Raw genomic sequence first — 26,563 nt, forward strand, 5'->3', positions numbered from 1 at the left:
GCAAAGAGGACTTGTGCATGTGTTTTACAACCCTCCAGGTGCATATATAAAAAGTTTAAAAGCGTTACAATGGCGTCATCTGTCCCTCTTGCAGAGCGATAAGCAAATTGTAGTGGGTCCAGGACCTGCTTACATGAGTTGATAATGTGGGTTTTGATAATCCTCTCTAGTGATTTAACTACCAGTGAGGTGAGGGAAATAGGCCTGTAGTCATTAGGAGAGGATGGATGAGGGACTTTGGGAAGGGGGACCACGACTGATGTTTTCCATATAGATGGAACCACCTGGGTATCCAGTGAGCGTTGAAAGATGGAGCAGAAAATCCCACTCAGTTGGGCTGAGCAGTGTTTCAACACCCTGCCACCGATGTTATCGGGCCCTGGGCTCTTTCGTATGTCAGTGCTCTCAAACGCTCGCTGCACCACCTCTTCCTCGATGATGAGTGTGTTGTGTGTGTTCTCCATCCCAGCATTGTCTGTCCCTTGCCAAGCAGGAATGTTATCGCCGCCCCCTGTCTCAAAGCGGGTAAAAAATTCATTCAGTTTGTTGGCTAAAGGGAGGCACACCCTCTCATCAGGACAGGGGTCCTATTTTTCCCTCTCTTAAAGGGATCGTTTGCCATTGCTTTTATGCCAGTCCACACAGCCCTAGCGTCGCCCTCAGTCAGGGTATGCTGTACCTTGTCCCTGTACTGGCATTTGGCCTTGTAGATCTCCTTGTTTACCTTCTTCTGTATCTCCTTCCTTTCCTGCAGGCTTCCTGAGGCAAAAACATTTAGTACCTCCTTTAACCCTTTAGTCACCCACAGCTTGTTGTTTGGGTACACTCTGCTGGTCTTTATTGGAATAACCGCACCCACACAGAAGTCTATATAACCTGAGATAACTTCTGTCATCTCATTTAAATGAGCAGAAGAATCCTCAAAGACGTTCCATGATGTACATTCAAAGCACCCTTTCAGAGTCTCAACACTGTCCTCATCCCACACCTGGCTCTGCTTTTCCACAGGCTTCACCCTCTTCAGAACCTGTCTATAGATGGGTCTAAGAATGGCGGTATTGTGGTCTGAGCCACCCAAGGGGGCCTTGGCAATGGATGAATACAGCCATAACATAAATCAATGGTTTTGTTCTTTCTTGTAGGGCAGGTGACATACTGAGAATAGGTAGACAGAGTGTGTTTGAGAGTACAATTATTGAAATCACCCATTATGAACTTGGGCGCATCTGGGGAGATTTCATCAAATTCTTGAGTAATATTAAAAATAATATCTGCTGCCTTATTCGTATTTGCTTTTGGATGGATATAAACAATAGTGAGAAATATTTGTGGGAACTCACGTGGAAGATAGGAGGGGTGCAGGGACACTGATAACAATTCAATATCAGGGGTGCAGATCTTCTTCCTCACCACCTGTCGTTTATCATGACGCACACGCCCCCTGCTTGCTCCTTACCTGTAGACTCTCTGTATCGCTCCATGCGTATGATAGTAAATCCGTCTGGACAAACGTCAGAGTCCGGCACAGTCTCGCTAAGCCAGGTTTCGGAAAAGGCGAGAACACAAACTTCCCTATATTCGTACAAGTAACGAGTGTTTGCTCGAAGCTCGTCCACTTTTCCTTTAATCAACTGAACGTTTGCGAGAATAATGGTCAGGAACGGAACTTTTGTTTTCCTCCCTCTGAGTTTTTGTCGCACCCCTCCCTTCTTTCCTCTTCTCCTCTTGTGTTCATCATAAAAAAAAAATCCTTGTAATCTCCGCAGGGATGTTTGCATCGGGCTGACTCCAATTGCTTGAGTAGGAGCTATGTTGCAGGAGGAAGTCTCTGCTGTAGCGTGTGTGTGAATACGATCTGCCAGCTGGTTTACTTGCACACTTGCAATGTTGATTGCAAACAAAATTACTTCTAGCAGTAAAGCTAACCCCCATACACTTGTCATGTTGCCTTGTAGCTCGGTACATAAACCAAAAACCGCACCTCGACCATAAACACAACTACCGACGATTTATAAACACAACTACCGACGATTTATAAACACAACTACCGACGATTTATAAACACAACTACCGACGATTTGTAAAAACAAAAAAACAAGGAAGGATAAGGACACTCTAAACTGTGCTGCTGGTCGCCACGGTGCAGTGCCCGGAAGAGAGGACCAGGACCAGGACCAGGACCAGCTCATTGCTTGTGCTAATCTACATTTTAATTATCACTTGGATATGAAGGTAAAGTAAAGCATACAGCTATGTGCTTGTCTTTGCACTATATGACGTGTTTTGGTGGAGAAATTAGGAGGAAACCTATCCAGTATCTGACCAAGTGTGATTTCAGTTTCTCATGAGCAATGGATTAGCCAAAGACAAATAACCTGACCAAATGAGGTGTGTCTTTCATACAGTAGTTTCATTAGGTTGAGAAACCTTTCTTTCTATTTACAAAATTATTCCTGGGACTGCTATGATGAACTTGAGACTCTTACCAGGAAACCAGAGGAGTTGTCCAAGAGACACCGAAAACGACAGACAAAGCTCCTCTCCAGGAAAGAAGAGTTCTCTGGAGGCAGCTGGTCAGGTTTGTAGTTGACCAGGGATGAGCGGGTGATCAATTCTCCACCTGTGGAAGAAAGCGTGCTATGATCATGAGGCTGATTGCCATGAAAGCATCACAAACCATCTCAGTCTTATAAACCATCTAATGTCTATGGTTTCCTACCTTTCTGCTTTCTGAAAACATCGAGCTTAAGCCACATCAAGCTCGAGAGACTTTGCAGGAGCTGCCCTGGGAGAAACGGCCAAGCTCCAGTGTCAGGCCTCCCTCTGCAGAACTCTGCTCTGCGGCCGTAACAGGTATTCTTAAAATCAGGTGTTCTTAAAATCAGGTTTCAGAATGCAGCTGTCAGAACAGCCTTGGCGGCAGTTTATTATGAGTTACAGTGGGAAATGTGCAGGTGTGAAATGGGCAGGTCCAGCAGCGGGAAACCAGGGTGTCACTATCTGCCGTCACACACCTGAGTCCTTCCCACTGTGTTTCCCACGGTGTCAGAAACCCCTCAACATTAGAGTGGAGATTTAAAATTTGATGGCAAATTGCTGTAAGCAAAGACACTCCAAACTCACTCAAAGTACATGATCACAAAACATGGGACTGCAGCGGCAGCAGCAGCTGCTGACTCACATGAAGCTGCACATTGTTAACGTGTTAATCTGCTGCTCACCCCTGCAGGGGAATGAGAAACTGCAGGTGGAGTCCAGGCACAGTGTTCTACAGAGTCTAAAGAAAGTGCTGACTGCACAGCACTTATAAAAGAGCACAGGCAGAGCGCAGGGGGAGCGCAGGGAGAGCGCAGGGAGAGGGAGAGCGCAGGGAGAGGGAGAGCGCAGGGTGAGCGCAGGGAGAGCGCAGGGAGAGCGCAGGGTGAGCGCAGGGAGAGCGCAGGGAGAGGGTGAGCGCAGGGAGAGCGCAGGGAGAGCGCAGGGAGAGTGCAGGGTGAGCGCAGGGAGAGCGCAGGGAGAGCGCAGGGTGAGGGTGAGCACAGGGATGGGGCTAAGAGAATGTGCATAGAGATCAGCGGTGGTTGCAAAGGGGCTTTAAAAGCAACAGGCCTGTGGCAGAATGTTCAGAGTGTTCATGTTAACTGCAGTGCTATCAAACTGAGCAGGATGAACAGGACATGCACATCAGACAGACCCTGTGTCCCTGCAGAGAGACTGTGCAGGTACAGCTGCTCACCTGGGGGAGATTCCTCAGGCCCACATGTTGAGGGGGGGTTCAGAGCCCAGTGGAGGTTTCTCCTGAACTCCTGCTGGTCCTCTGTGTGGATCAGCTCAAACACACTCAGGTGCATCACATCTGTCTGCAAGAGCAGGGACACAGCGTCACCCTGTCTCTGCCCACAGTACAGCATTCCACACCACTGATTCACAATACACAGCATTACACTAGAGCACTACAGGGTTGCCTGTTCTGCTAACATAACATCTGAATTTACATGCCAACCACACAGTATATAACAAAACATTTAAAGACTTTCAGTCTGAGAAACAAATAATATTATCCTGCAGAACAGAGGTCTAGTAACTGAAAATTTGCTTTTGACAGGACTTGCACTTTTCATGTCAGTGTTTTGTAGACATTCATACAGATTCACTGATATGCCTGCAGTTTCTGTCCAGCCCAGGGATAATATTCAGAACTGCACAAAGTACCAGACAGCCTTAGCTCCACGTGCCTGTTTAGAAAAGTCAAAACCTTTGCAGCACCAAAGAGTTAGCCAACATGACAGCATGGCAACCAAGAACAGATACACTGCTCTCCCGCATTACTGAACACTACATACTACACACCAAGCCTGGGAAAACACACAGCCTTCGAAAATGACAGGTAGAATGGTGGCACCGACTGCAAAAGCAAGGCTGCTTAAAACTGCTTTTTAAAAGGCATATGGCTTAGAAGACAAAGTCTTCACAACTTATTCAAACATGTATCTTCTGACAGTGTAAATATACCTGAACATGTTATGGCAACAAGAAAAAAATTACAGATATGTATGCATCACTGTATGATTTGTTGTGAAGTCAAACATTGTGAAATGCTACAGCCCTGTCTAACTCATCTGGAAAGTGATTTATTAGACTAGAACTTCCTCCACAACAATGATCCCTGTGTAATCCAGGCAGGCTGACCCAGGGGAGGGGCTGCATAATGCCAGGGTGTAACCCAGAGCAAATGGCTCCTCACACCCTGTGTCCCTCACTCCCTGTGTCCTTAATCCCCGTGTCCCTCACTTCCTGTGTCCCTCACTCCCTGTGTGCCTCACTCCCTGTGTCCTTATTCCCTGTGTCCCTCACTCCCTGTGTCCCTCACTTCCTGAGTTCTTACTCCTGCACTCAGATTATTCTGAATATCTCTCTCACTCTCTTTCTAGCTTGCTCCCTGACTGCAAAAAGACACAGATAGAGAAAAATATCTGACTCCACTAACACTGGCCAGGCCTGGAGCAATATGTGAAACACATTGGTTTAAAGGCCTAAAGACTCCGCTGCAGTCCAAAGCTAATTGAAATAGAATCAATGGCTGAAGAAGGAAATATATCAAAGCTAGCTTCCCATCTCTATGTGCATAATCAAAGAAATTATTATAGCACAAATAAGTGATGTATCATATTTACTACCTTTCCAGTCAGACATGATGTTAAGCAATGGCATATTTCAGACCTCTACCACAGTTAAAGTAAACATAACTGAATTTTCAAATATTACTTAGGATTCTATGCTTTTAGTGGTTAAGGTGATATAATGAGAGATCACAAAAAACAAATACCTTTCTCTGTGTTCTCTATGTGATATTAACACCCACAATATATTTCTGTTCCAATGTCAAACAACCGGTATTGTTATCTGTCTGTAAGTGCTGGGCAGAAAGCTGTGCTTATACAGTATGAGTTACTAAAAATAGAGCGTGACACTGGCATGCATTAAGTGATTAACGTGTATGTGACCTGAAGCTCTTCCCAGTGTTACTGAGACAGGGATCAGCCTAAAAACCCAGCTTCCCTCAGAGGGGAACAGACAGACACAACAACAGAAGACTGTGTAGAGAGTACAGTCTGACTACTTTTGCATGTTTTACTGAAAGGAGCTCTTTAGCAGACGGTCTCTGAAAGCCCAAACTCGGCTGCAGTATAGTGACTCTGAAAGCCCAAACTCGGCTGGAGTATAGTGACTCTGAAAGCCCAAGCTCGGCTGCAGTTCATTGATGCAGGTAGCATTGCTCTGGTGAGGTGGCCTTACCTGATGGAATCCCAGGTAATCCTGAATGGTGTGGGAGGAGTAGAATATGACGCCTTCTGCAGTGATGACCAGCACAAAACCATTCAGGGCCTGGATATCAAACAAAAAATTCCTTAGAAAAAAATGATGCTTAATGTGAAAATGTCTTCAAACTTCTTTGGGGGAAAGTACTCGTATTGTCAGAGGAAGAGGGAGGTTGTGTTTGATTCATCCTACAGCCACAGTTAATAATGATGCTAAAGCATAAAGAGGAGATCCTGCCACAGTCAGTGTTTATTTCTGTACCAGTAAAGGTTCAGGTAACATATTGATCAAAAAGTACATTACTAAGTACTTACCAAAAAACAAACCAAAATTCATGGACTCCCCTTCATAATGGAAACAAGGCCACCACAAATCTCTTCTTCTCACTGCCCTTTGCTGCAGTGAAGCAGAGGGATATTTGTTGTTGCTTAATGCCATCTGTTATGTCCTCCGTTGATGCTTCTCTCTCTGATTACTGTAATCTGCTCTGATGCCGTCACTCACACCCATTACTGATCTCTCCTCTCAGTGTCCAGTGGCTTTCCCAGGTTTACCCAGGACCCTCCAGGTTTGTGATAGGGTTATGCAACACCTGCAGGTTAAAATCTAAACTCGACCACCATGCATAACTGAACCAGCCCTATTCCACCCCTACTATGGTGGATGGTATCCAAATATATACACTGTCATCCAAACATATACTGTATACATCCTATATAGATGAAAAAAAAAATTCTGCTTAAAACATTTTCAAAACTTACATTATAATCATAACAGCACTTAATAGCAAGTCATACTGCTCAGAAATAACTGATTTTATTCTTTTATTTCATTTATTATAAAATACAATATTTATTATCATCGCTATAACTAGTATTTTGCTCAGCATCTTTTGGCATAGATGCTGCCAGATGCTTCCTGTAGGGTTTTAGGGGTTCAGGTGGTTCAGAGTGGGGTTTGTTAGGGGTTCAGGTGCTTCAGAGTGGGGTTTGTTAGGGGTTCAAGTGCTTCAGAGTGGGGTTTGTTAGGGGTTCAGGTGCTTCAGAGTGGGGTTTTTCACCATCCCCGGAAGCATTACTGCAGGTCCTTCAGAACTTTGAACCAGAAATGTTCAGCTGGACTGAGGTCTGGAGATTGAATTGAGTGTAGGTAAATTTATTAGACCCTGTATACAGGGTGTGCTCCACATGTTTTCATGAGAATCTACTGCTCTGATTAGCCCCTGCCTCCCCAGCTCTAAACCCCTCTTCTCGACAAAAAGGGGTGCAAACCCATGTTTCATTTGGGTCACCTTCAGAAAAGTATATACCAACACCCCAGGTTCTCCTGAAATAGGCAGCCACAAAACATTCTGTTATGCACTTTTATAATACTCCCCTAGTCTGCGGGTTTGAACTGGTCCTGTAGGATTTACACTGCAGCTAAAATATGGATTGTGCGTTTAAGTGTGAAAGACATAGAGAAGCAATATCCAACTGTAAAAATTGCAGATGGTTAGTTGTTTTCACCAATGGTACATTATTCTGCATGGTGACAGCAGACCGTGGTGGACAGGAGTTCTTCCATAATTTATGGGTAAGTGTTTGAATCGGAACACAGAAAGGCAAAACTGGGCAGAAGTAGTCCCCCCGTTTCTGTCCCGTCAGCTCGTAAGAGATGCCAGCTCAGAGTGAGCTGTCTGCCCCTGCCTGGCTCCTCACAGCGCCGTCCCTGCCTGAGGGGAGACTCTGTCGCTGTGCTGACTCTTTGACAAAGTGCCACTCTCCTTGATGGCCCAATAGTGAGAGCTGCAGGATCGAACATCCTCTCCTGGTGGCCCGCAGAGGCTGGCGCAGCGAGGAGCAGCAGTGACCCTGAGCGTGGACAGGAGTAAGAGCTGGCCAGACCCAGGGAGCATAATGTGATAAATTCAACTCTACTCTACAAACATGTTACACAAAAGAATCACATGCTGACAAAACTGTCTAAGACGCCCTATACAGTCACTCTACATGCTTTCAAAAATGTTTTTTTACTATTTAAATTGGAATTTTAATACTTTTACCATAGCAATTAAATGCAGCATTACCTGTAGTCAAAACCGCTGTGTTTTGTATAGAAGGTGTGCTTACACTGCTGCCCTGGAGGCGTGAGGGGGCAGCACCTCGGGGCCACTACAAGGCCCCACAGAAGCTCTGAATGCGCTATAGGCAGCAGGAGCATGTGTATCTGGGAGGAGGTTTCCTTTTCCTCTGTGGTAAGGTTTCCTTTTCTACCAGAAAGAGCAGTTCTCCTTTTTTCTATCCGAATTATGTAAATGGGAGACTTCCCACCTCCACTGTATTGACTCCAATGCCCCTCTGGGTTTTCTCTGTGTGAATGCATCATTAACTTTATTGGATTGTTATTCTCCTCCTCACCCAAAAGCTGTTGGGAGAACAGAAGCACACGTGTTTGGGGAATCCCAAGATGCATAATAGATTTGCAGCATGTTATGTAAATACAGTGCAGCTCTTGTCTTAGAACCCTTCTGTAGTGAAGCTGCATTGCACACTGAATAAGTAAACATCCATTTTATTCCCACCCAATTCTTATACTGAGGCACAGTCACAATTAGGCAGACCTGTGCAGAACAGCAAATTTACTCACAGAAGACATTTAGGCCCTTCCACACTGGTTTGTGTTGTAAGGGGATTACTGAAGCAGTTGCCTGACTTAAGCCCTTTTACATCAGCACTCTGACCCAGGGTCATGAGGTTTCCTAGAAGCTGAAAGAAAATCTTGTTTTATAGTCTAGTGCACACCTTCTATCAGACAATACCATATAACAAAGTGTTAACATTAATTTTCTTGCAAAATTATTATTCTTAGCATGAACAGCCCTGTGGTCATACATGATACACATATCAATCAAGTCTGTTCATACAAGTACCTTGGTGTTCACTTGGATGACACCTTCAGCTGGAAGGTCCATGTTGACAGTGTATGCTCTCGTCTACAGCAGAGACTATATTTTTTACGCAGACTCAGAGTGTACGGTGTGGACCACAGGATCATGTTTTTATTTTACCAGGCTGTATTAGAGAGCTTAGTCAGGTATGGGATGTCAGCATGGTATGGCAACCTCACTGTGCAATTAAAAACCAAGCTAGCTCGTATGGTTCACACCGCTATGAAGGTGATGGGGAGGAGGGAATACCAACCCCTTCAGTCCATATATGAGCAGTCTGTTCTTAGGCAAGCTCAGAGGATCCTGACCGACCCATCACATATCCTCCACACAGAATATGAGCTCTTTCCCTCTGGCAGACGGTACAGTCCCCAAATGTAAACGCAACCGTTTTAAAAACTCATTTGTTCCTGTCTCTATCAAATTTTTAAACAATGCTGTCTGAGGCTGTATGGACTGTGCAACAGTCTTGGTGTTCTATTATGGGTGTGTGCAACATGTGTTACACATAATATGCAATGTATTTTATCATGGGGTGTGTGCAATATTTTGTTATGTGAATTTTACTGTTGTGATTGGCACAGTTGGTGCTATTCTATTTGTATGTAGTTTATTTTTATTGTAACTGTGAAGGCATTTTATGTCCAAGACAAATTTCCCTAAGGGGACATTAAAGTATATTATCGTATGAATAGTAACTCAAGCCCTGAATTGTATCAGTAAATACACAGCAACTGTATAAATGCATGATCTCTTATCAAAGGATGATTAAGCTGACCAGGACAAGGGTGGCAACAAAATACGAGTGTATTGTTTAAAGGAATGAACAGGGTAATGAATACTTTCTGCAAACCCCAGGAATGCATGCAGCTGTTACTGTACACTGTTCATGCACGGACGCATGGTCCCCCAGCCCCACACCCAGTCCACAGGAATGACCCTGTGTTCTGACTACCCACCTGCAACAGGAGCTCGCCCTCGGGCACCCAGCAGCCCCCAGACCCCATGCCTCTGCTGCTGTCACAGGCAGTGGGGCTGTCTGTCTCCGCTCCGTCAGGGCGCTTCTTCAGGGCAACTGAAGGAGATGGGAGTATTATAAACAAACTAACGAACACAATGTCTGCAGTAACACTGTACCTCTGACATCATTTACAGGACACCTTACACAACCCCATAAAAATGTATGTTCACTAAACAAAAATATTTTCCTGCTTCATTGATTTTAATAAGGTATCCAAAACACACAATGGAGTATGGTATTTCATAAATGGTTACACAGTCATGGAAAGAGTACTGGAAAATCCTACTCATCTAGAAGTGCTGTGATGTTAGAGAAAACATGAGCAGAATTAAAACTCACTTTTATTTCCACTTCCTGGAAACTACTTGAGTAAGAGTAAGGAAGTATTAAAATACTCAAATAGAAGTACTTTTGCATCACATTATTTGGACCCGTTTACCAACATGTGTAAATAGACAACAGATCTAGGCAGGATCACTTCCTACTCTCCTCTCCATTACCTCTTTATTAAAAACACACGTTTTCCTCTTTGCTTCAAGGTGACTCACTGTCAATAACTGTCCATGCTGGGTCTATACAGCTGCTCTGACCTGTCACATCAAAAATATCTGTGAAGATTGAAGAATACTCTAAGAATGAATAATAAGGTTTATGATTGAAAAAGTGTTATATTGTTCTGTTTAAAATGGGGAGAAAAAGAACTCTGATTTTACTTTGAATATTTTAATGTGCATATGTACGATTTTGCTCACAATTGGAAGAATTAGTATTAGAAGAGTTGAGAGTTACAGAATTAAAAAAAAGAGGGAGGGAGAGCAAGCTTTAGTGCTGGAACGATGTTTACAAAGTTCTGCTGTGAATGTCACAATACTTTATGTCTCGTACACTACACTCATATGCACAACAAGCTCCAGGCTAATGAGCAAGCAAATACCATCTTGAAAAATATAATCCATAAACCAACCTTGTACCATTTACTAAACTTAACTGATGATGCCTTGGAACTAAGTGTATAAATGATCTTAAAACATAAAATACAAAAATACAAATTATATATTAAAATATTATATATGTTATACATTTTATTAATTTTAAATCTAAACCTGCTCAGCTCTGTGTTTTGGGACCTATAATAACTGGCCTTAGACATCCCGGCATTCTGTGCAGACCAGCATCGTCTCCTACTGCCAGCACTTGACCTCCAGCCACTAAGGGGAAGCTGGCTGAGTGAATGAAAAAATAGCAGGCCATTTCTGCAGGCCATTTATTTTAAATAAATATGCAACTAATAAGTATTCAGGTACTACAGCTGGGGAGTTGCTTCCCCAAGTGTCACACATTAACCCTATGTACAATACTCATCGGTGTATTAAGACTTCACACATAGTAGAAGGTTTTAGCTAAAGCACAGCAGACAGCCCCAGTCAGATACTTCTGCTGATGAGCAGCACTTCACAGTCTCAGAAACACAATGAAGTGAACTGAGGTGACAGTTTCTTGAAGCGTTATTATATTTGTACTCTGCTGTTCGGCCTGCTCCCCTGTCATGGTATTGGTTCAGCCAATTTGTGTGATTTCCTTTCGTGTCACTTGTGTGTTTACTTTTCACAAGATTACTGTAGTATCATTCTGAGGATGCTTGCATACATCAAGCCGCTGCTTAATCGTTTCTGATATTTTAGAGACAAATGCTGATTGTTTTATTAAAAATTGTGTCATTTTCATTCCCAGTGTAATCCATTTTAATCCACAGGGGATGGAATACACCAAACAAATCTTCCCTTAAGCCCACTGAAAGGTTAAGCACAATAAAATATGTCTCCTCTGTCCCCTATTACCAACCCTCGCACACACGCACACACACACACACACACACACACACACACACACACACACACACACACACACACGCGCGCGCGCACACACGCACACATGCACACACACACCACACACACCACACACACGTGCACACCACACACACGTGCACACCACACATACCATACACACGCACGCGCACGCACACACACACACACACACACACACACACACACAAACAAGCCTGCATGGGTACACAAATAAAATATATTTGACTATTTAAAACACATAAAAATTATAAAATTGCTGGATCCCATGGTTCATCCTGTGGAAGCACACTACTCAGGCTGTTCTTCCAGACTCCCGGCAACACCCTGTACAGTCAGTAAGAAAGCACAGTCTAATGCTTTATCACCAACCCATTAGCACAAGTAAAGACTCTATGTGTGTGTGAGACAGGAATATGCCATCTTAATACAGCATACTCTATACATCATTTGTAATCATGTACTCTGACAAGCAATAAATGCCCAATTTATATCTTTCCAGTGCAGTTTGTGCCCTTACAGGAACCATGGGTCAGCAGGAAGGCAGTCCTTTCACTCACAGAGGGAAGAATGGACACTCTGAAGAGGAGAAGAGCAGAGACAGGTTACTGTCTGTAATGGCAGCCTGCTAATATGATGAGAGTAAGAGCAACTGGCCTGAAATGGATTCATCAACAGCATGTGAAGTATAGCCATTTGAGGCCTGAGTATGTGAGCAAGATATAAGTATCCAGACAACAATATTAAAACATTCACCTACATCGCTCCCCAGTGGGGGAACGAACTCCCTATCCCGCTACGGACAGCTCCATCACCCCATTCCTTCAGACAGGGTCTGAAAACGCATATCATCAAACTCTACCTGGGCTGAACCATCACACAATCGCAAAATGGGAAAAAATGGCAAAATAATCGCTGGGCATCCTTTCTGTTCATTCCCTGTCCTACAGAGGCATCCTGGGATTCCTGCGCCCCCCCCCCCCCCCGCCCCCACATCCTCAGCCAGAATCCAGCAGCTCCAGAGCTGAAGTTATCTGAGAGGGGCATTGGCACACAACCACAGCTATTTCTCAGCACTGCAATGTGTTTTCAACAGGAAAGAAGCAAGAAATGTGACTTGCCTTTCATCTATAAGTGAATTAACACCCCCCATGAAAGCTCTTAGGGAAGCTCCATTTGACTCACCACTTTTAAAGAGCCCCTTAATTCTGAAAGGTAGCTGTCTTCATAAAGCATTTGCTTTTTAATCTAATTAAAACAATACTGCTTTCAGCAGACTTTGCTATGTAATCAGAACTTTAGTCAATCTTATCTTGCAACAGTTTTTACTCCAAAAGAAACAGATTAATGTAAACAACTGCATTTTGTGAAAATACTGCTGCAAATTGCCTGCTTTAATTAGATGTGCAAGGCATTGTTACATCTCAAAAAGCCAGAAATGTGGGAAACAGCACTGAGACTAAGGTGTTACACTGTCCAAAGGAACAGTGGTCCCTTGTCAGGCTGTCCCTCTCACAATGGCACTGTATTAAATCTATGCTGCCACATTCCCTCAAATACTCAGCAAGCAGGCTTGCACACAGCCTACCCTGCTCACCTCTACAGAGTCCGTATCCCCCCCCCGGACTGCCTTGGAAAGTGAGAAGCTGAAATGAATGTTCTGAATGTTGGCATGCTCTTTTCAGTGGCGCTGAGATTATACTGAGCATTATCATTTTTTTCAGCAATATGGCTCTCATGGTTAATGATAAAGTTTTATGTGAAGCACCTATATTTACAGCATTAACATATAAACTGTTAACCACAAGGTTCAGTTTGGAAACTGAGAATGACACAGTGCCCTGTTCCTCTTTAGTCATGTTGTCTGGAAAAATCCAATGGCCTTTTTCTGTGAACTCAATCAACAAGACTAACTCCAGCAGCAGCACTTTTAGAATGACTATAAGAACCATCTCCTACCTGCTAACATCTCACTGCTTGACCTCCACTGCCCTGCAGTTCTGTCCTACAAGCAGTCAGTAAATCACAGCAGCAGGCCTGGCCTGGTGCTGCTACAAGAGCGGAGAGACATTTCACCTGCATTTCAGCAGCTCTCCCCACAGTTTGGCGAGGAGCAGCTCTACACGGAACACAGCAGAGCTACAAAAGAAATAAGATCTACGCTTTCGTAGATTTTTCCATTTTCACATTCACAGAGGGGCAAAAGAATCCCACTGAATTTAAAAAATAAGGATTGCTAAAAAGACTGAGCACATGCAATACATAAAAGAAACACAAAATGTTATAGTGTTTCACACAGAGTCCCAGGTGTGTGTTTTACATCTGAAAATCATGTGGCTAATGTCATGACCAACAAAATGCCCCTTCAGTCTGAGGGACATGCATGTTCTGTGGCCACTGACAGCTTCCTTTCTGAATGTGGTTTTCACATTCAGTAGCTCCTCAGCGTGTGCAGTTCTACAGTCTTCCTCAGCAGCTACAGCTAACCGTGCAGTGATTCATTTTCTGTAGGTCACTGCACATCATGCCTCTGAGCATGTTTACAAGGACAGCCAATTGGGTGATACAGCATCACAGAAAAAAAACATGAATGAAATGGATCATCAAAAAAAATCTGGTATACTGGAGAAATTCCTAAACTAATAAAAAACTATATGTGGTTTGTACACTAAAGTAATTAGAGTCCAATTCCCCTTTGAATCTATATTTAGTAATTTCATAATATGAAAATAAATAACAACCTTAGTCTACAGCCAGCAGCATTTTCTGATACCACCACAATAACATCTCCTTCTAGCGAAAGCATCACTGTGGTTGCAGCTTGCATACGGTTGTTGAATCAGCTGCCATGCTGCCACAGCTAAAAAACTCACACTCAGTGATCAAGACCAGAGACAGCGAGATGCTGTTATGTGGAAGTCTGTACAATACATGGTGGAGTGTGTGTTTCAGGTGGGGAGCAGTTGTTGTTTATACCCATGCTACAATTAATAATCATTACAATACATTTCTGCTGAGGGGGATCTTGTAAACAAGCTGGAATCCTCAGGTTAGAAAGTGCTGAACAAAACTGAATTTGCCAAATACATTAGAAAGACAACTGGAAACATGTCATGGTGAGATGAAATAAAAAACTGATCTTTCTGGGGAAAGAAGCCATCCCCACTGTGAAACATGGGTCTTATTGTTATGTTTTGGGTTGATTTGCATCTATAGGTCCTATAGCCTTTGCTAAGATAGATGGCATGAACACACACCAGGACACTTTGGCCAAAGCCTGGTTCCCTCTGCCAACATGCTCCAATCTGGCTGAACAAGAACATTGTTAAATGATATTGATTGAAGCATTCATCCAAGTCTACAAAGAAAATGTTAAGTGAGCTCAAAATCAATGTTCTCCGCTCCTTTCTTGAGTATTTTTTTGTTTGTTTTAAACCAAGAAAGCATTTCACAAACAGACATTTACATTTACATATATTCATTTGGCAGATGCTTTTATCCAAAGCGATTCACAGGTAAGGCAGAGTACAACACAAGCAAAAAGTCACATAAGGAGTTAACAATATTAGAAGTGCTGCATGACCAGGCTTTAACAGTTGGCCAGACAAGGTACAAGTTAGCTGATAGAGATACAAGTGCATGAAACCATACAGTTGATTTTTTTTTTAAGGAAAACAAAGTTTAGGACAAGTTTAGGAAAAGGATGAGGTGTGTCCTGTATTTTCTGGAATAAAATATATCTGTGAACAATATTACTTCACTCAAGCAATTACATTAAGATTGAAGGAAATGTTAAAAATATTATTTTTGATTTATCATGTTTTTGGTACTATTTATTAAGGGAGATTAATAAAAATTGAGCACTTCTGTCTGGACCAACATGTATGTATCTGAACTTGGACTTGACAGAGATGAGAGCATTAGTAGAACTTCATTTTTGTTTGAGATTTTTGTCCTCAAAATATAAATACGCTGAGGTATAATGTAATATATTAAAAACCCTTCAGCCTAATGATATTCTGCAAGTACCCTGAAATACAGTAATTCAAATACCGTATATTGCAGTATAGCAAAATTTACACATTCTCATTACACTGATTGAGTTTGAAAAATATATTCTCAATATATTACTTTTTGTGCAGGATTAATGAAATGAAATCAATTTCTTCAACAACTGTCACTCTGACTTCCCATCTATCTGGCTGCAATTCACAAGAGCACACTTAAAAACACTCTCAGTGTGGAGAGTCATCACGCCTGTCTAAAGGAATGAGCAGAGACAGGATGAGACCAGCTTGACAGGTGCAGTGTAGTGGAAAGGCAGGCCGCTGTGGGGAGAAGCATGTAGGTATTAAACATTAACTCTCATATCTATTTGAGCTGTGTCACGTGTTGATGGCATCACAGCAGCAGATGCCAATGTCACACAATGCCCAAAGCATCCAGAGAAAGAAAGTGCTTATGGCTCTACTGGCAGCTGACTACACAAACACACATCTCTCAGCATAACATCAGCAGTACAGCCAGCTATAAAACAAAATATACAGCCCTCACCTGCACACAACCATCCTTCTCCACTACTTTCATAACTCTCTGCAGCTCAGGGCCCACAGAGCCAGTGGTTAAAGGAAAGGCTGTGCGGAAACAGAGACCTCCACACACACATTCCTGATGCTTTCTGTATCTCTGCACTGTAGTGCTTATGGGTGTAAGCAATTCAGCCCTCTAGTGAGTGCTGACACAAATTTCTGTGGATAGGGAGTGTACAGAGGGAGGCAACCAGTATCTCAGCTGCAAGAGAGTTTTGGCACCGCAAAGATTTATGGATTCCTGATGCTCACGTTATTGCACAGTAACTGCAAATGATAAGCATCAATAAATATTTGACTAAAACAAAGCTGTTCACCCTCTACCCACCTCACCATTACATATTGTCCATTACAATACATGGCATGCCTTACATTTCACAAATCATAAATATTAATAAGGAATATGCTTCTGGTTTTGATATATTTGAATCTACATGGCTAAGTATTTTAAGTATTTACAGTATCTGAAGCTCTCACAATTTAAATTTACAACTGAGCCCTGAAAACAGCTAATAGCCCCCATGATAATAACCAGCCTAAGTTCCTTAAGTTCCTCCTTAAGTTCATTCCTTTATGGTGACATAGAACTCATTAATTACCTCCTAATCACAGTGTTATGGAAACAAGTAATAAACAGCACTAAGTGAACTTCTGTGCTCTGGCCTGCCCGGCAGGCCCTCTGGAGCTGTTTGCTGTTAATCTGAACCACAGCCATGCTGCTCTGTCTGTTTATCAAAGAACAGAAGCTAAACTGTTCCAGATGTGAGAGCATTTATTAAATATTACAATAATTAATGTTCTCTACACCATGCAGAGTGACATCATTCTTCATGCTATTCAGGGAAATGGAATGGAAAGTGTGGGTCCCAGTTACTATGGAAATGGCATCATCAGTGAAGCAGCGGGTTTTCTCACCCCAGACAGCATGTGCTTTCTGTGTGGTGTCTATGGCAAATAGAACTTATAGTATCAGGAGACTCAGAAACTTGGAAGGCAAAATGCCATTTTTGAAATGCTAAACCATACATTTAAAGGGTTCAGAATTTGTTCACAATCAGCATCAATATTTATATTAGTGAGGTGTTTCAAAAATTTACTTACATTTATGAATGTGACTCCAATTGTGTGACCACATAAGCCTCGTTTAAACAGAAACCCAGCCGTGGATATGTTTGGATACATACTTCTGTTTTTTTCTCATCTATGAGTACAGCAACTGTCACATTGCTGATCCAAGTAGGAACATTACCTGCTTAGCACACTCCCAGCCCAGCCCAACTTAACCCTAACCCCAATTCTAACCTTAACCCTAGCCTTAATCCTAAAGCAGGAACATTAGCCAGCCCAACTGCCAGCAAAAGCAACCTGGATAGGACTGCTAAAATATAGCTGTTATCTTCATTAAAATGTTTTGTAAGATGTAAAAACGTAAGATGTTAGTCAGATAAAAACTGACTATATGAGGTGAAATCAGTGCGAGAGAAAACATGTCAAGCTTCTATAATTAAAAACATGTCATGGTCAAGGAACAAAAACCATATTATGATATTGCAGTACTTCTACAAAAAAACCTTCTATATCAAGACTATTTGCCAGCTGCTGTGTTCATCTTATAACATCCTCAAGTGTTTCTTGAAAGTTCCCCATTCTATAACATGACGAACAACCCCTCAAACAGGGGTTCACACAGCACACAAGCATCTGAATATATAAGTGAACAAACAGGTCAAGTAAAAAGGCAGTAGAATAAAAACAGAAATATTTGTGAGTCTGAAAAGCAAAATTAATGTACAGTTTGGACACGAACATAAACAGCCCGCCTTTCATCAATTTTTAATTACTTAGTGTATTTTACTTTCCCTCTTCCAAGAAAAACATTCTTTAGCCACTTGTTTTTATTGGACCTGTCAAAGAGTAATGGATATCACCAGACAGCAATCCCATCTGACAGCTCTCACCAGAGCAGTGGCTTTGTACTGGAGGAACAGCCTTCCCTCTGATTTTAATGAACATTAATTAGTACTTCAAGAAAAAATAAGTGTGGCACAATGACAGGTCATTCTTAGCCTTAGTGGGGCAGGGGGGTCAGGATATTGTTGAGGTAAGAACACCCGCCATCCAGCTACTCCAGGCCATACTCCAGGTCTACACAGCCATTTTAAAATACAGTCTTAAACATTTCTCTCCTCTCCATTTCATAAATTATTTAAGCTTGTTTTCCTTAAATTATTGATGCTTCACCAGAATCTGATGCCCACACTGCAGCGAGAACACTGGCTGAAATTCCATGTGCTCCCTAAAAAAACATAAAATATTGAAAATCATTTAATGTCAATTTGGTATGTTGTTTGAGTTGACAGCTTTGTCAACTCAAACAACTTTGCTGTGCCTTTTCTTTAAATCTCTGAAACGCAGCTGATGTTGCAGTGTTGATGTGAGGGCTTGCAGCTTTCCACAGCTCTTAGAGGAGTGCTTTCCACATCACAGATAAATACGCTTTAAAATGGCGATAGGAGCCATATGAGAAAAAAAATATGCATTCTTTAGATATTAATCACTATTGATATACTGATATAATCAATAATTTGTTTATGGTCCATGAATTTATAAATTGCTCAGCACCTTTCCACTGTTAGTCTCTTTAAATAATAGTAATAATAATAATAATAATGCACTATATTACAACATAAGTATTTTCAGAGAAGTGGTCCCGTTTCTGACAAAAAGCTGTCCTGTTTTTTGTGCTCTCACTGTAGTAAAAAGGGGCCAAAGCCCAGCCACCGCAGGTTTGATTCCACTCCTGTCGGACTGTCACTGACCAAACACTGCCTGATAGCAGAAAGGTCCTGCGAGGAGCATTTCTGAAGCAGTGATGCCCTTACACGAGTGAGAGACCCTGTAATCTCCAGCAGTAGTTTGGTACTACCTTACAGTAGAGTTCTGCATTTTGTGTACATATTAACTTTTAAATGCTAAGTCCCTGTTAATTAAGTGTATTTTGTGAAAACATTAAAACAAGAATAGGTCAGTGTTTTGACTTATATGCTTAACTTGTATGCTGTAACTGTGATAATTTAAGTAAATCTGGCATAGTGTGTCAGGGGTAAAATAATAATGAAACAAAACAATGGAAACACCAAATGAATAAGGACTTGTATTTAATTAAATTGCAATAAAAAATCTATCTACATGCGTTTCACGCTGATATGAATACTAATTATTAATGCTTCTGCTATAAAGACATTTTTAAAAGCAACACTTTATTATATGTTCTTTATTTATAAAGAAACATGTGGGATCTAACAGTCTAACAAGCAAGGAAAAATCGTTTTAGGAAAGTGGACCGGTGGTCACAAGTCGAAGCTCACTGACTGGGTTAGACTGACACATAACAGGATAGCCACTAAAAACCACAAAACAGGGGCCTCAAAAATAATCACAGAATAGAATCTATATCTCCATGACCCATTTTCAACGAAAACTGCATGTCATGATCCTCACAAAGCTAATATTTATGAAAGGCTGCCATTCAGAAACAGCCATTCAGAAGACCAGTGTACCACACTGCCTAACCTGGTGTAAGGAGCATAAAACCTGGACTTCTGAGCAGTGAAAGAAAAATATGGTCTGGTGAGTCCTCCTCTGCAGTGCACTATGGGAGCTGGCCTGGCTCGAGAGATTCACTCACCAGTGAAAAAATTCTTGGCTCGCAGGTAGCTGACACTCAGGCGTAGGATAGACAACTTGTCCAAGCTGGATGTGACTTCCTCTGGGAATGGCAGCAGACTGGCCAAGCGGTCGAGCTCTGAATTTAACCGATCCCGATGACGTTTCGACGGGTTTGATTTTACCCCTTCTGCTGGGGGCTGTTTTACCCTGCGACAAAAATGAAATGAAATTTCAAAAAAAAACATGACATTCTTCAGTTCCATCCTGAAAGTCATCTGAATTGCGTCTGAAGAAACTGCTGTAGAATCACCCCGGATTTCAATAACAAATTCATCTAAACCAGACATGGTACAAAAATGAAGGCAATGTGAGCTGGAGATACATGTGTCGAGTGATTTTGGTAAATATTATATATTTCAATCACATTTCAAACAACGGCTCTCTGAACTCCCAAACTGTTTGTTGCTTGAATCAATTGCATTTCAAAATGTTTGAAAAAAGACAGAATGATGTGTATCATTCACATTTTGGTAAAATAACAACAATACCATGGCTGTTAATACTAGTAACAGTGTAGCATAGTGGTTAAGGAGCAGGCCTTGTAACCGAAAGGTTGCCGGTTCAATCCCCGCTGGGACACTGCTGCTGTACCCTTGGGCAAGGTACTTAACCCACAGTTGCCTCAGTAAAATATCCAGCTGTATAAATGGATAACATTGTAAAGAACTGTAACCTATGTAAGTCGCTTTGGATAAAAGCGTCTGCCAAATGAATAAATGTAAATGTAAATTACATAATAAATACAGCACATATCCCAGAAGCCAAAACACAAAAACCCCCAAAAAGCAGAAGATTTCCACAAAACAAAAGAACAATGAAGCCACTGGACAGTACAGTACAGATGTCATTCCTACAGTGCCCATAATGCTGAAAATCATACCTATGCTAATAATGCTTGTGGTGAAGTTCATACTCTAGCAATCATTCTAATGCTTACAATGCTAATAATCATTTTTATTCTAATAATATTATCAATCATACCAATGTAAAGTGCATTTATCAAATAATGAACATGAATAATGATTAAATAATTAAAGAGAATTACAAATATGACTACTGCTTACAGTAATGATGAAGAGATCTGACATGATTGTTGTAGGTTCTGGCCACTGTAAGTTGTTATCCACTGTGTTGTCAAAGGAAAATCCAATATTACATTCAAATCACGAAACTCATCACTATCAGCTTGGTATGGTAAAAGTGTCACGGCATCCATTTCCAGCATAATTGACCAATAAAATCATGCCTGAAATTTTAGAGGCCAGTTTTTCACAAAATCCAATTTTCTTTTGCAATTTAAAGAATAGCCCCAAGGTAAAACATATCATATTTTACATCACTCAACCATCAACAAATTTTCTGGACTGTACTGAAATGTAGTTATGGCCAGCAATGTGTACAGTCCTGACCCAGCATTGAATGGGATTAGCTTTGCAAAAATGTTAAAATCCTCCAAATAATTTATGCAAAAACTTTCAGTATCAAAAAATAAACACCTGCAATTTCTAAGCATTGTCAAAATTGTTGGACAGCAATAGTGCCACCATGTGTTTAACCAGCACCACATGACCAGGGTGAAGTGCTGCTTTATGCCTCTAGAGTGTGTAGTGAGAACAAAACAGATGAAATGAATGTATTTTGTGAGGTACTTTTTCACTTAACACTTGCAAACAGCTTGAATCATCTGTACACAACTGAGAATTGATCCAGCTGCAGCTGAACTAACTTTGTGTGGTTTGCAGGTGGGTAGACTCCTACAAAATGTTAGCAAGAACATTTCATAGAAAGGTAACTGTTGTACTGCGGGAGCGTTCACACTTTAGCACAGCTTGGATGCAGGGAATGGGGATATGCAATTCTGCTGCAAGCAACAGGGTGTTAAAATGCACAAATGCTGTCTCCTGTACCTGTCAGTCAGTCACCCAGAAGAATTATTTCTTATACAATATTGACGACAATGTACTCTTCATAGAAACACATGCATCATTTCAATAAATAACTCACAAATATAACAAGCACAAGAGAAGATCGAACATAGATTTCAAAATTCATCAAACTGAATTTGAAACAAATGGTCCTGGCAGAAAATGTTTTTCTCTGTTTGGATAAAAAGAAAATATAATGCATTGCAATAATTTCGAACACTGCATACAGATAAAAGCCAGAGGCTTCCAACACAACTGACACAGGCATCAGCTGTACTGGGGGATGGAAGCACTCTGCACAGTGAGGTCAGTAATCTATACATATACTGCATTTCAATACTCATTCTGCACAGTGAGGTCAGTAATCTATGCATATACTGTATTTCAATCCATGACCTATAGCGGCACATCAAGATCACACTGGGATACACATAAATATAACATCATCAAGGGCTTCAGATCGTAGTTAATGTTGTGCGCTAAGGATAATATTCTGAATAATATATTGGACACTGCAATGACATTATGCCGTGAAAACGCTTGTTTGTGACAAAGCATTCCACTTTCTCGAGAAGCCCTGAAGTGTGTGCACTAGGAAGGGAACTGGGTGGTTTTGCGAGAAAAACAAAATCTATCCAGCGGACACAAACGGATGTTTCAGTACACGACAGAACATTTTGCACTTACGTTCTCTGCACAGGTTTTCTCCTTTTACGTCCAGCGTACATGTCGAGGCTTTGCCAAAAGCCTGCAGTGTATCCGAAGAGTCAGTGTGCAATATTCCGCGACCTACATAAAGCCGGCATGGAAGCGCTCATTAATCTTCCACAGCAAAGACTCAAATACGAAAGGAAGAAAGGGTAGACATGAAGCGAACCGTTTCAACAGCTTCGACGGAACATGATTGTTGAAAAAAAAAATCTGTGTTTATTTATATATAACGAAGCAAGGCATCGTTAGCGAGTGCTTCAAAATCCCTCCCGCGACATTATAATTTCATGTCATTTGTAGTGTAAGAAATCAAGTAAATAAATAAAATTATTATATGAATCCATCCGTTCGTCAAATTTGTCGCGCAGTACAAGAAATATGCTTTATTAACGTTATGTAAAAGACCAGTGTTTGCAAGTGCGTGTCCTCTTCATTTCAGCGGTTTGTGAACCGGCAGTTGCTGTGTCAGTGCACATTTTGATTTCCTGTATCCTTCTGCTGAAACACGCACGTGTCCATTCAATCACAAAATAAATAGTTTTTCTCGAAATACAACATATAACGTTTCAGTATTTCTTACACACATTTCGGCAAAGACTGTCCTCCGAGATGAAGACAGCGTGCACCCGACCTCAGTAACCCACAACAACCAAGTCGAGTGCGGGCACACGCACTTTACTAAACAGGCGATGGGACGATCCACTCAGATTTGTGCGAGAGCGCGCAAACAGGGGAAGCCCTTCGAGGTTTATTGTGGCAAAGGGGAAAATCTCCTGAAAACACGGGCGCGCATGTCAGGTCTCGACTATCTAAATTCTAAATTGTCCAATCACAGGCCAGCTGAGAGCCGGGGGTACGCGCAGGGGTTGGCTGGTCTCTCAGAAGTCGGGGAGTAGTTTTGCTAAATTGACGGCTATTGCGATGGGTAAAAATAGTATGGTGGTGTTAAATTTGTATCGTTTAATACTTTTAGTCGAGACTGGAACCTTAAGGTTTAAAAATCGCATTTAATACCGTAAGTTTCCTTCATATCACCCCAGGGTTTTTATATTTCAAACGGTTGAACGCTCTACATGCAAACATATTTCCACTTACATTTATTCATTTAGCCGACGCTTTTATCCAAAGGATTCCAAATATTCCAAATATTTATTCACTACTACTGTCATCACTACTGCAAGATACATTTTAGCAGTTCGCATTTGACAGGTCGGTTCCTGTTAACCAGTTGTCTGGCCGGCTAAATATTATATAATGTGGACATTTTCATTTACAGAAACAATGCACAGCTAAACAAAAGCTACAGTGTCTTGGTGTATGCCTACAAGCAAAAGACAGTTCAGTGAGTTTGTCTGTTTACACACAGAGTGAGTCTGACAGGCAGCTGTCCCCTCAGACAGGGATTTGTCTGAATGCTCCATCCAGGTAAAGTGATCTTTGTTAAAGTCATGTTTTCAGCATGGCATCATGCACATTGTGCCTTCCTCTTACTGCTCACTTTCAGATAAATGTCACATAGCTCCGAGGACAGAGCAAAAGCTCTGAGAAGCTGTGCAAACAGACCACTGCAGACACAGGTGCACCAGGAGGCAGGAGAGCTGACAGCGTATTTTATGTGTCTGTCTTGATCTGGAGGTTATGCTGACAGTAGCCTACCCTTGTGTATCCCACAGACAAGGAGATTATGAAGAGCAGAGTATGCATGTGACTGCTGCTTATGGCTGGCCCTGACACAGCACCAAAAATCAAGTTTCAAATTAAGTTTCAACAAGGAGATCATTTGACATGAGCAAGAGAAACACTTTCAGTATGTGATTATTACAACGATATGGAAAAGGTGTTCATACTGGATGTATACAGTATTTGCTTCTCACTGACTGACGTTCTTACAGGTTGTGGTCAGGAAAATCCTCTTGCCTTCATCAGATTCCCTGTATTTATAACTTTCTTCTCCCTCTATCTCTCTCATTGTCAAAATGAGACATTTAAAACAGAAGCTAAATGCAAGTAGCCTTGTCTCCTAACAGTGCATCTTTCTCTAGCAGATGAAGAATGATGCAGCAGATGACAGTCAATTTTCAAACAGCTTAGAGCACCAAGAGTATAACTGCTGGTATGAACCGGTCGGATACACATCAGCCTGTACAGATAAAGCCAGTCACACCCCAAGGACTCACACTGCCATACTCAGTTCCTCACAGTCTCTGTATTGCTGAGGTTAGAGTGTAGAGTGTAGTTTGGCATTTAATTGTATTCTCTTAGGTTTGAGTAAATCTAGATTAATCTCTCACTTAAGCACATTCACTAATATTTTGATTTCCCTTAAAATACAAAAGGCCTTTAAATTTAGTATATAAAAATGAAAAACCATGAAAATTGAATGCAGATTCAGCATTTTTAGAAGAAAGTAGAGATGGACTTGAATTACCAGTACCCAACACATGATTAGCAAAACCATTACAAGCACTCACAGCCTGAGATGAACACTAATGTTTCATACACCCTAATTTCTGTAAGTATTTGTGCAGTACATTAAATCTATGTCTTTCACAGTACAGATATGCGCCCTCTTGTGGCTAAAATGATGCAGTAAATATAATTACTACATTGAGACTTTATCTGTCAAGAACTGATTTCTTTGCTATTGAGCTATGATAACTTTTGCAGGTGCAATACTATGTCCTTCACCAGTTCACTAATACCAGTTTTCTCTGTATTTTCATAATTTTTCATTAATTTACATGTAGATAAATTGGAGAATAGCAGTCTTGTGAGTTAATACTTAGATCCATACAAACCACACCACTGCAACGTGTAAGGGAAAAAGAATACACATGTCATTAAGTCATGAAAAACATGTTTAATAATATAAAGACAAAATATAATATTGAAGTGGCACAGATTGGTCATTGTTAATACGTTGCAAGAAGCACATTACAAGTTACAAGTTATATAAAGTATTTAAAAAATCAATATGGGTTAACAGATTAAACTGTCATGAGGAAAATGCACAGAAGTGTACATGGTATGTGAATGCTTTATAAGAACATGTGGCACAAAAACAAACTATACATAATACACTGATACTGCATTTTCAAAACTAGAGTTATTGTAGTCTCATGTAGAAATCATTTACAGGGAATGAAAATACATATGCAATGGCTAGTGCTTCCATCACTGTAAAGTAGAAAACTCCAAAAAAACCTGAGGGATTATCACAAATTGTGCCCAAGCTCTCAAATGTTGGGCAGTTTGATACCTCACATACAAGGACACTGAAAAACAGTTGTCGAGCCACAACATGTAGGAGCTTCAGGAGGTAAAGCAAGCAGTTCATACAAACAGTTGCCCCAGAAGTGCAGTGAAAATGCAGATGATTTGTTTGGCAGTGTGTGCATTCACATTCTGTCTTTTTTTCCACCTTCCATCATCCATCATTTCATCAAATTCATACATGAATTCAAAGCATCAAAATGAATGACTTTTCTCTTATGATCATGCACATGAGTTCAATCATGAATATTCCAACACATAAAATAAATGAAGTTAATGTTGTATGCTAGCTTGGGTGAGTAAAACATCCTATTCCATCTGACAAATTATATTCCAGAAAACAAATGCACAAGTGTAAGTTTTAATTCAATGTAACTCAGTATGAGTTATATCTCAACTTGGTTTTGGAAAATGTGTACAAAGAAAACAAAGTTACACAATATTTCCTATCAACAAGTTATGATTTTAAGGCACTTGGTGCAAATACTTTGTTAAAGCAAAGGAAGTGTGCACATGTTATAATAATGCCACCTTTCTAGAGCTACAATGAATTATCTCCTGGTGTTGGGCTTTTGAAATTACACAGCTGTCTTGTCTTGGTAGGTTGCTTTTTGGACTTTGTCACTGATACACCCATAATAAAACATAGCTGCCATATTACTTCCTTGTCTTCACTGCAAGGTACAATGCATGTCCCTTTGCAA

The 26,563-nt window shown here is 41.2% G+C and overlaps 1 protein-coding gene across 1 annotated transcript in view; it reads right to left on the reverse strand.

The window, feature by feature from the left end:
- LOC118785415 (aryl hydrocarbon receptor-like) overlaps positions 1–22,861 on the reverse strand; it is a 36,611-nt gene extending 13,750 nt beyond the window's left edge. Inside the window, 6 exon segments of the mRNA XM_036540029.1 lie at positions 2,487–2,620; positions 3,737–3,860; positions 5,797–5,886; positions 9,709–9,824; positions 19,910–20,097; positions 22,563–22,861. Of these exon segments, the coding sequence (XP_036395922.1) occupies positions 2,487–2,620; positions 3,737–3,860; positions 5,797–5,886; positions 9,709–9,824; positions 19,910–20,097; positions 22,563–22,603 (693 nt within the window). The 5' untranslated portion in view covers positions 22,604–22,861.
- Between the last annotated feature and the right edge of the window lie 3,702 nt (positions 22,862–26,563).

Source organism: Megalops cyprinoides, chromosome 11 (assembly GCF_013368585.1).
Source record: "Megalops cyprinoides isolate fMegCyp1 chromosome 11, fMegCyp1.pri, whole genome shotgun sequence".
Taxonomy (NCBI): Eukaryota; Metazoa; Chordata; class Actinopteri; order Elopiformes; family Megalopidae; genus Megalops; species Megalops cyprinoides.